At 32.8% G+C, this 12,515-nt stretch overlaps 1 protein-coding gene across 1 annotated transcript; it reads left to right on the plus strand.

Moving 5' to 3' along the window:
• Positions 1–426: 426 nt before the first annotated feature.
• Positions 427–11,940, plus strand: LOC127730836 (putative peptidyl-prolyl cis-trans isomerase dodo). The gene is made up of 3 exons (XM_052239442.1): positions 427–550; positions 3,155–3,346; positions 9,331–11,940. Exons 1-3 carry the CDS (start codon positions 502–504, stop codon positions 9,549–9,551), a joined length of 462 nt encoding a protein of 153 aa, XP_052095402.1. The 5' UTR covers positions 427–501; the 3' UTR covers positions 9,552–11,940.
• The last annotated feature ends 575 nt before the right edge of the window (positions 11,941–12,515 follow it).

The raw sequence follows: 12,515 nt of genomic DNA on the forward strand, positions 1-12,515 counted from the left end.
ATGGATATATAAAGACATAAAGTACTGTATTCCGTTTCTATGCTTCCTACGGGAAAATAGTTTTTCGTTGTTAATGTTTTTTTGTTGTTGTGACAGTTCTATATGAGGCGCTCAACTCAGTCATCCCTTTAGAACGATCATTGAGAACACCAAAGCAAGACAAACGAAAAAGACAGTGGCACTTGAGATCTACACAAATTTGAATAATTTGGATCTTTTATGTTTACAAAATTTGCTTCAGATTAAATATTCAAAATATTCTTTTAGATACAGTAACATCGCTGTAAACGATGCTGTTTTCTGATTATCATTTATTTAACATGTTTTAAAACGCGATTTATAGAATGCTATACAAATCCTTGATAAGTCTTACTATATTTATATACGGAATATACACAGAGTTTCTTCCGGTGTTGTTCAACATACTCTCCTCTCCTATGTAAGCACTTTTTAACCCTGACCAAGCCGCTAATTCCACACTTTTATTTTTCAATCGGCACTATGTCAGACGTACCAGAAGGATGGGAACGGAAAATAAGTCGCTCAAATAGTAATTCTTTACAGACTCTCACTTAACAAACTAAAATTTAAAAAATTACTGATTATCCCAATCACGTACATACTACATAGTCACGAAACATGCACTCGCTCTCATTCAACACTCAAAACACATCTCATTAAGTATTACGATGCAGTCCGGTAAATCCGCCTACATCGTATGCATTTCTGCTTAATTATATACAAATTGTATTAAATTTAATATAGATCGATTCACTGACAAATCAATTTCGAGAAGTTTACCTCATTTCCCCAAAAATTATACATGTGCAGAGGTAAGTCAACTGGAGATTTGAAAATTTTCAGCTGGAGTTTGGGCCTCATAACTGGAGATTTTTTATTGACATATTTATTGCCGTTTTCAGTGTTCATTTTGATGATAAAAAGCTACATATTTCTCCTTTTTTTTAAGATAACAGTATTACTTTTCTTGTATTCTCTCTGTATTGTTACCATGTGAAATATTTGTCAACTCTAAGTTATACTACTTGTATGTGATTTTTATCCTTCCTCTTCTTTGTCATCATTAGTGTGTTTCTCAGTTCCATCATTCAATAATTAATTATATGTTTTCAAGTGTTATTCATTTTTTCTAGCTAATTTTCATATAGCCAGACTTACTATGTACACTTTCACTCAATTCAAGCAAATGGAAGTTTTTAATGACCTTGACTGGCTATACAGCCCTTGCATGGTCGGTCACTCAATTCTTAAGGTCAATACATTTCTTATAAATTTCAATTTAAGCATTGAAAAGAAGTATAGATCTCTCAAATAATTTTCAAAATAATATTCTTTATTTGTCCTAAGACAATTAAAATCATTAAATTATCATCCTTATATGATTCTTTGTTCATTATGTATTTTATTTATATTCTTTTTTCAATTTACATTTTAAAGGAGGATAACTTAAAACATGATAAAACAAGGGAAGTAACCCGAAATTTCTTTTACACAAAGCTTTTATTACATAATGGCAGTTAACCTGAGGTAAAAATCATTGATTAATAGTATGTTTGACACCCAAGCTGTCAAGTGAAGCCATATAATTATAAGTTCTTTGATTTACAGGTAAAATTACTTCCATCGAGACTGACAAATTTTTTTGGGTTAAATTTTTGAAAAAAATGGAAGATTTGAATTATAAACGGGAGGGACGGAAGAGGGCCTAAAAATCAGGAGATTATGAATCCCGCCGGAAGAATCGCATGTCTGAAATAAATTCTAAAAGCAACAAAACAAGTGGGTCATCTGTGTTTTTATTGGAAATGTGTTTGTCCGGTAATTCTGCCCATGGGCAATAAATATGTATGAAGGGCCAGTTTATCACATTTTTGTCTGCCTTGACGGAGTCAAAAAGCGAGACATAGGTATGTTGTTTCCGACGTCAGCGGCAGCATCAACAATGTATTAGTTTGTGATAAGTGCTTGTTCATGGTGAACCACAAGTGGTAGGTCAATGATATTTGGTATGCAGTTGTATTAGCATTGGCATATCTCATTACCGTGGAGATTATTTGGCCCCGCCCCCCTCAGTCATGGTCCATTGACTTTGAAACTTTTGCTTAGTTTTCATGTATTAGTTTGTGATTAGGTCAATTTAAGGGGAACCGTTAGTGATAGGTCAATGATAATTGGTAGGCAGTTGTATAAGCATTAGCACATCTCATTTCCATGGAAAATATTTGGTCCTTACCCCTCAGTCATGGTCTGTTGACTTTGAAACTTTGCTTAGTTTACATATATTAGTTTGTGATTAGGTCAGTTTATGGGAAACCACTAGTGGTAGGTCAATGATATTTGGTATGCAGTTGTATAAGCATTGGCATATCTCATTTCCATGGAGATTATATAACCCCACCCCCTAATTATGGTTCATTGACTTTGAAACTTTTACATAGTTTACAAGTTAATGTTTGTGTTTAGGTTTGTTTAAAGGGAACGACATGAAAAGTCAATGGACTTTGGTATGCAGTTGTATTAGCATTGGAACATCTCATTTCCATTAAGATTGTTTAGCCCTGTACCTTCAGTCATGGTTCATTGACTTTGAATATTTGCATAACTTACATGTTAAAGTATTGCTATTTTAATTTCAACATTTGCATTATCAAAATAACAAATAGACGAGACATATCTCTGTGTTAACAGTTTATTATGAAAGGAAAAGGTGATCTATTAATAGACTACTTATAAAGGGATTCCAGACAATTGAAAAAAAAAAATTTCAAGTCAGAAACGAGTTTTGTAAGCAATAATATGATTATTGTTATCTTTAGGAACTGTTTTATATATACCGGTACATGTATCACTAGATATTTTCGTAATAAAGGATTTTTTTTTAATATTTGACATGCAGTAATGATAAGTACTGTTCCTATGAATAAAATGGCAGACGAAAAATTTCATGGAAGTGACAATAACGGAAGTAAATAGGAGTGGGCGGGTTTACCCGACGTCAGAATTACCGGACACTATTGTATATAAGTCGTTATATTAATAAACAGTGTGATCCCTCGATAGGATATTCATTATAAGATAATTTTAAATTGCATCACTCAGAGTCTTGGGTCATTGTCAATTCTTTTTTTTCCAGATAAAGAGTACTATTTGAATATATACACAAAAGAAAGTCAATGGGACATGCCTACAGCCCCAGCCAAACAGCAAAGTGCTACTGTTCAGGCTTCACACTTGCTTGTCAAACATAAAGATTCTAGGAGACCATCATCATGGAGGGAAGAAACAATCACCCGAACAAAAGAAGATGCTTTAAAAATACTTGAGGGTAAATTTAGTACATGGACTAATTATATATAATCACTAGACTAAAGTGTTTAGACAAATGCTCTTAATTTCCCCTAAAAGAAAGTTAGATAATATAATCTAACCCTTTCAGCCAGTGTTCCAGCTAGGTCGTTTTCACAGGGCGGTCCGCCCGCCCTTTCCCGAGTGCTGCCCTGTGCCCTTTTTACAGTTTGCAGGGCGCCCTGCCTTTTTTGAAGATCGATTGGTATATTATTTTGGTCGTATTGATATAATAAACCAATTACAAAAATTTACCTGGCGACAAGTATATGACTTTGTTTACAACCCAAGCTAATCAACGGTTACAACTGGTGTCATAATCTGTTGTTATAGGTAATCCGTTTATCGGATGGGTCATTTAATGATCATCAACATTAATTCATTCAAATAGAATCGGTCAGTCTGCATTTGTCTTTGAACTTGAAGAAATGTTCATACAACTTGGGCACAATTAGCAATGTTTACCGTAGTTTCATGGAGAAAACGTAATTGACAGAAAGTCAAAAACCATAATAAACTCGTTAAAAACATTGCTCTTATTGTTTTCCGTGAAATAAATAGCAAATTAAGACGTATTTTTCATTGACTGCCTTCATTTTTAATACGAAAATAACAAAATTGGCCGCCATATTATTGATCGTATTTACATCTTCTACGTACTGTTTATTATCCTCCAAAGAAGGAGCACACCCAAATAAAGAAAGATAACTCAATCTTATTTTTTCCTAGCATTGAGTAACCTACTAAGATATTATAAAATATGTCTTCATACTTCTGGCTTTAGAATTTATATGTTTAGGTGTTTTGAGTTATGGGAAAAGTTAAAGAGGGTCTTAGTAGCAGGGTTGGTAGGGTGCCTTGGTCATCTTTTTCTGTATTTTTTATTTTCAATCCAAATTTTCACTGTTCACTATATCCTAACATTGTGCATTTACAGTTGTTTTGTGCTGTATTGCACTATATCCTAACATAGTGCATTTACAGTTGTTTTGTGCTGTATCGCCATTAAGCACAGAAAAGGTAGAAAGGTGAAACTTGTAAAGTGTGTCAGACCATAGAAACAGAATGAAGCAGGATATTTTTCAAAAAATGCTGCATATAAAGCTTAACTGTGCCAAGCAATGATTTAAAACTTGTGTCACAAGCTGCTTGATAAGTTAAATTTTCAGCCTAAAAAGTAGAAAGATAGTTTTTCTCTGGGCTAATGATGTTGTTCTTGTATATTTATAACCAGTGATTCAATGAACAAACAATATTTGATTATAATCTTTATTAAAACATGCCCTTTTCATATTATCATATCACGCGTTAAATGCCCTTTTTATACGACCGCAAAAAAATTTTTGTGGTCGTATATTGGTATGACGTTGGCGTCGTCGTCGTCCGAAGACGCATTAGTTTTCGCACTCTAACTTTAGTTTAAGTGAATGGATCTCTATGAAATTTTACCATAAGGTTCAATACCACAAAAGGAAGGTGGGGATTGATTTTGGGGGTTATGGTACCAACAGTTAAGGAATTAGGGGCCAAAAAGGGGCCAGACAATAACTGTGGAACGGTGTATGGATCTCTCTGAAATTATACTACAAGTTTCCATACCACAAAGGGATGGTTAGGATTTGCTTTGGGGGGTTATTGCTCAAACCGTTTAAGAATTAGGGGCAAAAAAGGGGGAAAAACAAGGTTGTCCTCAATAATGGACAAATACTTTAGTACAAAACATAATTTAAAGCAGTGTAAGGGAGATAAATCAAATACATCATTGAAATTATCTCCCTTACACTGCTTTTAAATTATGTATAAAGTAATGGTTAATGAACAATTAAGATAATTTAAAACAGTGTAAGGGAGGTAATCCAAATACAACGTTTTGGTTACTTCCCTTACACTGCTTTTAAATTATGTTTAAAGAAATGCATATTTATAAAGGAAGACCAGTATGGCGCATTAGATTTGTAAAATCTTTGACCACATTTATTTATTTGTTATGCCGAATCTTACCGTGTATTTAGATTTTTAATTTCGGGTCCAGTTTTCAAATTGGTCTACATTAAGGTCCAAAGGGTCCAAAATTAAACTTTGTTTGATTTTAACAAAAATTGAATATATGGGGTTCTTTGATATGCTGAATCTAAACATGTATTTAGATTTTTAAACGACCGCAAAAAATTTTTGCGGTCGTATATTGGTATGACGTTGGCGTCGTCCGAAGACACATTGGTTTTCGCACTCTAACTTTAGTTTAAGTGAATGGATCTCTATGAAATTTTACCATAAGGTTCAATACCACAAAAGGAAGGTTGGGATTGATTTTGGGGGTTATGGTACCAACAGTTAAGGAATTAGGGGCCATAAAGGGGCCAAAAATAAGCATTTTTGTAACTTCCAGACATAACTTGTGTGTTAGTGTATGGATCTCTCTGACATTGTACCACAAGGTTCCATATCACACAGGGAATGCTGGGATTAATTTTGGGGGTAATTGCCTCAAAATATTAGGAATTAGGGGCCAAAAAAGGGGCAAAAAACAAGCATTTTTTTAGTTTCATGACAATAACTTGTGTGTAAGTGTATGGATCTTTCTGAAATTGTACTACAAGGTTCCATATCACAAAGGGAAAGCTGGAATTGAGTTTTGGGGTAATTGCCCAAAACATTTAGGAATAAGGGGCCAAAAAGGGGCCAAAAATAAGCATGTTTCTAGTTTCCAGACAATAACTTGTGTTCAGGTGTATGGATCTCTCTGAAATTGTACCACAAGGTTCCATATCACACAGGAAATGCTGGGATTGATTTTGGGGGTAATTGCCTCAAAATATTAGGAATTAGTGGCCCAAAAAGGGGCAAAAAACAAGCATTTTTCTAGTTTCAAGATAATAACTTGTGTGTAAGTGTATGGATCTTTCTGAAATTGTACTACAAGGTTCCATATCACAAAGGGAAAGCTGGAATTGAGTTTGGGGGTAATTGCCCAAAACGTTTAGGAATAAGGGGCCAAAAATAAGCATTTTTCTAGTTTCCAGACAATAACTTGTGTTCAAGTGTATGGATCTCTCTGAAATTGTACTGCAAGGTACCATACCACAAAGGGAAGGCTGGGATTGAGTTTGGGGGTGATAAATCATAAGGGGGTTCAAATAATGGGGGGGGGGGATTTTTTTTTTTTTCCTTTTTTTTCTTTTTTTCCTTTTTTTTTTCTTTTAAAATTTTCCATTTTAAGTTGGTTATTTCTGTTTTATATTTAAAAGCAAATAATAATGATATGGTAGGAGATACACACCAAACAGGATGTGTAAATTATTATAAAATAAGTATTGTTCAATAGCAAGAAATTTTCAATTGCACAGTATTGCACAATAGCATGAAATCTTCAATTGCACAGTATTGCGCAATAGCAAGAAATATCCAATAGCACAATATTGCGCAATAGCAAGAAATTGTCAATTGTACAGTATTGTGCAAAAGAAGATACTTCGTATAAATTGCTTATTTCTTGACCAATTTCAATGGGGTTTTATTCTTAATTTTTGGTTCTGTTTTCAAATTGGTCTACATTAAGGTCCAAAGGGTCCAAAATTAAACTTAGTTTGATTTTAACAAAAATTGAATTCTTAGGGTTCTTTGATATGCTGAATCTAAACATGTATTTAGATTTTTGATTATGGGCCCAGTTTTCAAGTTGGTCCAAATCGGGGTCCAAAATTAAACTTTGTTTGATTTCAACAAAAATTGAATATATGGGGTTCTTTGATATGCTGAATCTAACCATGTATTTAGATTTTTGATTTTTGGGCCCCATTATCAACTTTGTCCACATTGAGGTCAAAAGGGTCCAAAATTAAACTTTTTTTGATTTCATCAAAAATTGAATTCTTGGGGTTCTTTGATATGCTGAATCTAACCATGTATTTAGATTTTGGATATTGGACCATAATAGTTGAATGTCCAATTTAAAATTTTTAAGTTCTTAGACCACATTCATTCTGTGTCAGAAACCTATGCTGTGTCAAATATTTAATCACAATCCAAATTTAGAGCTGTATCAAGCTTGAATGTTGTGTCCATACTTGCCCCAACTGTTCAGGGTTCGACCTCTGCGGTCGTATCAAGCTGCGCCCTGCGGAGCATTTTATTCAGGATTGGCACCCTGCCCTTTTGAAATCCTAGCTGGAACACTGTCAGCTCTTGCATATGTTAATCTTCCTATCTGTTCATCTGTCAACATATAAGGTATATGAATTGTCTTTGTAACCTTTCATACTGTTTATACATGTAGGTATAACTGTTTTATTTTGTATTTTGTGAACCACACCAACAAACGACAACCACTGAACAACAGGCTCCTGACTTAGGACAGGTGCATAAAAATGCAGCAGGTTTAAACATTTTAACAGGCGCCAACCTTCACCCTAACCTGAGACAGTAGTGTTACATTGCAACATAAAAAGACACTATAAAATATCAATTGAAATGGCTTAACTCAATCAAAAAGACATTTAAACAAAAACAAGTAAACATACACTGAACGAATAAGTTTGATCTATGACACAATATAAATACAATATTAAAGCAAAGATGCCTATATAACATAGACGTTACAGGTAGTAATAAAAAAAGATGTAGGAAGAGTGTCAATAGGACAAAATGGTGTTAAATAAAACAACATACACAGGTAAATTTAAATATGATAATTTTGTTGTTAGTATGGAAGTAAACATTTTTTACAAAATTCATAAATTTGTTGTTCAGAGTACGAGTACAGAAGGGAAAATTTATTGTCATATTAAATACTTATCAAAGAGGGACGAAAGATACCAGAGGGACAGTCAAACTCATAGATCTAAAACAAACTGACAACGCCATGGCCAAAAAATAAAAAGACAAACAGACAAATAATAGTACAGATGACACAACATAGAAAACTGAAGACTAAGCAACACGAACCCCACCAAAAACTGGGGGTGATCTCAGGTGCTCCGGAAGTGTAAGCAGATCCTGCTCCACATGTGGCACCCGTTGTGTTGCTTATGTTATTACAAATCCGGTAAATAGTCTAATTCGGTAAGTCACATTCGTGAAAAGGGAAGGGTGTTGTAGTTACGACATAAGGAACATATCGGATATCATCTGTGAAACGGTTATTCCATAACGGTCAACCAACTTGTGATGGCGTCTGTAAAATTTACTAAGGGATGATTTCAACCCCACCATTTGGAACTCTTGGCTTAATAGCTTCCTTGTGAGCAGCAATCCTCTATCAAGGAAACCATGATAGGAAACACAAGCCCGGGAATATCGTATCAATTGGGAGATATATACTCCGTATGCAGGCGCTGCTGGAATGTTGCTACATAGAAATGGAAAATTCACAATTGGGAAGCTGAAATCATCTCTTTTGTCGTAAAGTTTTGTTTTCAACCGACCCTCATTGTCAATTTCTAGATGTAAGTCAAGATATGAGGCAGACTTAACTGTATCTGTAGTATCCTTTATCTCTAGTTCGATGGGATAGATTCGTTCAACAAAGTCACCAAATTTTGTATTATTAAGTGAAAGAACATCATCTATATAGCGGAACGTAGAGTTAAAGGATATTGCTAACTTCTTATCTTTCTTCCTAAGAAGTGGTGGTACATATTAAAAATAGTGAGACGAGATATAACACAAAATAAGTATAAACATTGAATGACAGAAATTCATTAAAAATTGTGTAAACAGGTCAAATTAATACGAAAGTATGATTTGAGAGTACTAACAGTTACTGAAAGCTAGTTAAAAGCCAAAAACAATTAACAATAAAAACATCATGCATCAGAGACTAAAATCAATTTAAACACATCCCAGTATTTTGTATGTCTCAGCCATTATTGTTGCCCGAAATTAAGATATATATAAATTTTGTCTTATAGAGTGAATGATGACAGTAAGTAGACATAAATGACTCACTGTAATTTTCATTTCTAGGCTATAGGGAACAAATCGTTTCTGGTGAAAAACCATTTGCAGAACTAGCTTCACAGTTCAGCGATTGTAGTTCAGCCAAGCGAGGTGGAGATCTTGGACCGTTTGGTAGGGGACAGATGCAGAAACCATTTGAAGATGCTACATACAGCTTAGATGTGGGAGAATTGAGTCAAATAGTCTCTACAGATTCAGGAGTGCATATTATTTTAAGAACTGCATAAGTTTTCTTTCTTATTTTTGTAGATATTTGTCAATCTTACATTGTTTATGTTGTACAACAAGACATACATCTGTTTTTGACTACACTATAGGTTTAAACAAAGTTACTGATATTGTAAAATTTGTACAGTACAGTTAGAGAGGGTATATTTTTCATCTAAAGAATAGTCATTAGGCTTATTTGCATGTCTCTCTATAAAAATGATCTTGTTTAACTTGACTACATTCTTGTATTATGAACAGGAAAACCTTTAATTTATAGAAACAGTAAGATTTAAATTGAAAACATTTCAAGCAAGCAAACATTGTTGATATTGTTATACAAACAACACTTGTTATAGTAGGGTAAATTATACCTATCAATTTTTTCATTTATGATTATTGCAATGTAATTGCTATAGAGATCTGAAGATTTCTTATTAGCAGTAATCCTCATATATTCGAAAGTGCTCCTAAAATTTAATTAAGGACATTCTCCTCTGCTAATTGTGTATGTGTATACAATGTAAATCTAGCTATTTAAAAACTTGATAAATCTAGGTTATTGTCAAATTTATCAAGTTTTTTATACTTTTGTGAAAAATTTGTCAACAAACAGTTGTTTTTGAAAATAAAGAAGACTTTATCTATGAAGATACTAATAATTTTTTATGAACAGACGAAAATCCTTTACTTTGTTCACACAAACAGGTTTTCTGAGTTTTCAGAGAAGTTGGAACTTTTCTCTTATTAATGATACATGCACAAATGTAGATCCAGATCATTAATTAATTTTGGAAATTATTTTAAATTAAGAGATATATCTCACTTATGCAAAGTTCTGATTCCTTTCACGGCTTTGGCTATTTTTTGTTTTTGTCCTCTTTGGTTTATAAGCTCTTCATCTTTTGAATAAATTTTGGATTTTCAAATACATGTATTTTGTCCTCAAGCATCACTAAAGAAACATTTGTAGTCGAAATTACATCTGGTGCAGAATAATTGGCGCCGTTAATGTTATTTATTGTTATTTTACAGGACACCTTGAAATCATTAGTTAGAAATGTCATATATTTGATTCAGTCAGCAATTCTGAAAAAAAAAACCATCAAAAATGTCCTGATTTACAGTAATTAGAATTGTATAAAGCAGATGTTCCTTCTAGTATAAATTATACATTGAAGTATAATTTTACCTAGGCAATTATTACAAGCATATGCTATTGCTCTAAAAAAAACTGGCATTTATGTTCTTTGCTTTGTGTCCTGTAAGTTACTGTTTTGTAAATTATATATATTATAAGCCAGGCTTATAAAAAATCATCTTAAACACTATAACCAAAGATTCATGAATATACCTCATGCGCAATTAAGGGGTAGGCAATTAATTTATTGACATGTGTTCATTGTTCAGAAATATTTTTTTTGCAAACATTTGAGTCTAGACTAAGTACATTGTATATCTGATGATTTCACGAAAATAATAATACTATTGGTCATGTTTAAATTGGTTTTATTATTTTATTTTCTTCAAATTAGGAGCCATGTGTGTACACTCTCTGTTATAATGTTTTATTTCATCCTGTTGCTTGAAAACAGTGCTCTTCAATTTTAGAATTTGTTCAACTTTGATATATGTCTTTTTCTTTTGCTGGATCAAAACATTTTGTATCCATATAACAGTTGCATTTCTTTTGATGGTGAATATTTTGATAAAAAAATTTGTCTAAATCTATGTTATATTTTCAGCTGTATAGTTAAATATAAAAAAAATAAGGAGGTGTTTAATTATTGCCAATTAGACAACTATCCACCAGAGTTCCAATGAGGTGGATATAAGACATTATAGGCCACAATATGGGCTTCACACTGAAAAACTCCATACCGTAAAGTTAGCTATAAAAGGCTGTGACATGAAAAATTTGACACAATTCAATGGGAAAACTTAATGCCTTATTAATAACAAAACAATTTACAAAAAAACAAATAGGACAGACATCAACCAACAACAACCATTGAACTACAGGCTCCTGACTTGGTTTAAAGCATGTTAAATTGAGTGTTATATATATATATATATATATCTTCTATACATAAGCTTGAGAAAGGCTTAATGTGAGATAAAAAAAAGAAATTTTGTAAGAATTTTGTAAATTTCAATAGAAAAAGTAGATATTTTATATGATATTGAAATACCTGGTTTTATTAATTTGCTTTTAAAAAGCTACAAAAAGAGTTTGTAGTACTCAATATAAGTTGTGTTGAAGTACTATATACTTTGAGTCAGGAACAATGTTCATTTGTTTCTTTACGTGTGTATATCTTGTAACATTATAAACGTCATGTTATATGTGCAAGAATACTTTCTTGCAATACTGTAGAATAATAAAGAGAATAAATGAATAAAATGCTGCGAGTTGGATTTTTTTTTAATCAAAAATAAATATATCTTAACAAAACAAAGATTGCACATATGTAGAATTGTGCACCTGCTATTAATGAATAATAAATACGGAATTGGTTGAGGAAGTTTTTCTCATTTTTCCAGACATGGGAACTTAGTCTTTTTTCAGCAAAATTGATGAAAGATAGTTTAAGTTTTGTGTAATCAACTTTTCCTACAGTTTGCAACCCAGATCCCTGAAGCTTCCCAGAAGGATTGCACTTATGTTAAAGCTGTGCACCTGCTATTATGGAAATGTTTAAGGATTTTTTTTTACATTTTCCAGACTTGGAAACTTTGTCTTTTTTCAACAAAATTTATGAAAGAGGGTTCATGCTGTGTGTAATCAACTATTCCTACAATTTTCAACCCAGATCCTTGAAATTTCACAGGAACATTGCACATTTAATGAAGTTGTGTACCTGCTATTATGGAATTGTTTGAGGGATTTCTTCTCATTTTTCCAGACTTGGGAACTTAGTCATTTTTCAGCTCAGTAAAATTTATGAAAGAGGGTACAAGATCTGTGTAATCAACTCCTCCTA

The sequence above is a fragment of the Mytilus californianus genome, unplaced genomic scaffold (assembly GCF_021869535.1).
Source record: "Mytilus californianus isolate M0D057914Y unplaced genomic scaffold, xbMytCali1.0.p SCAF_2, whole genome shotgun sequence".
NCBI lineage: Eukaryota > Metazoa > Mollusca > Bivalvia > Mytilida > Mytilidae > Mytilus > Mytilus californianus.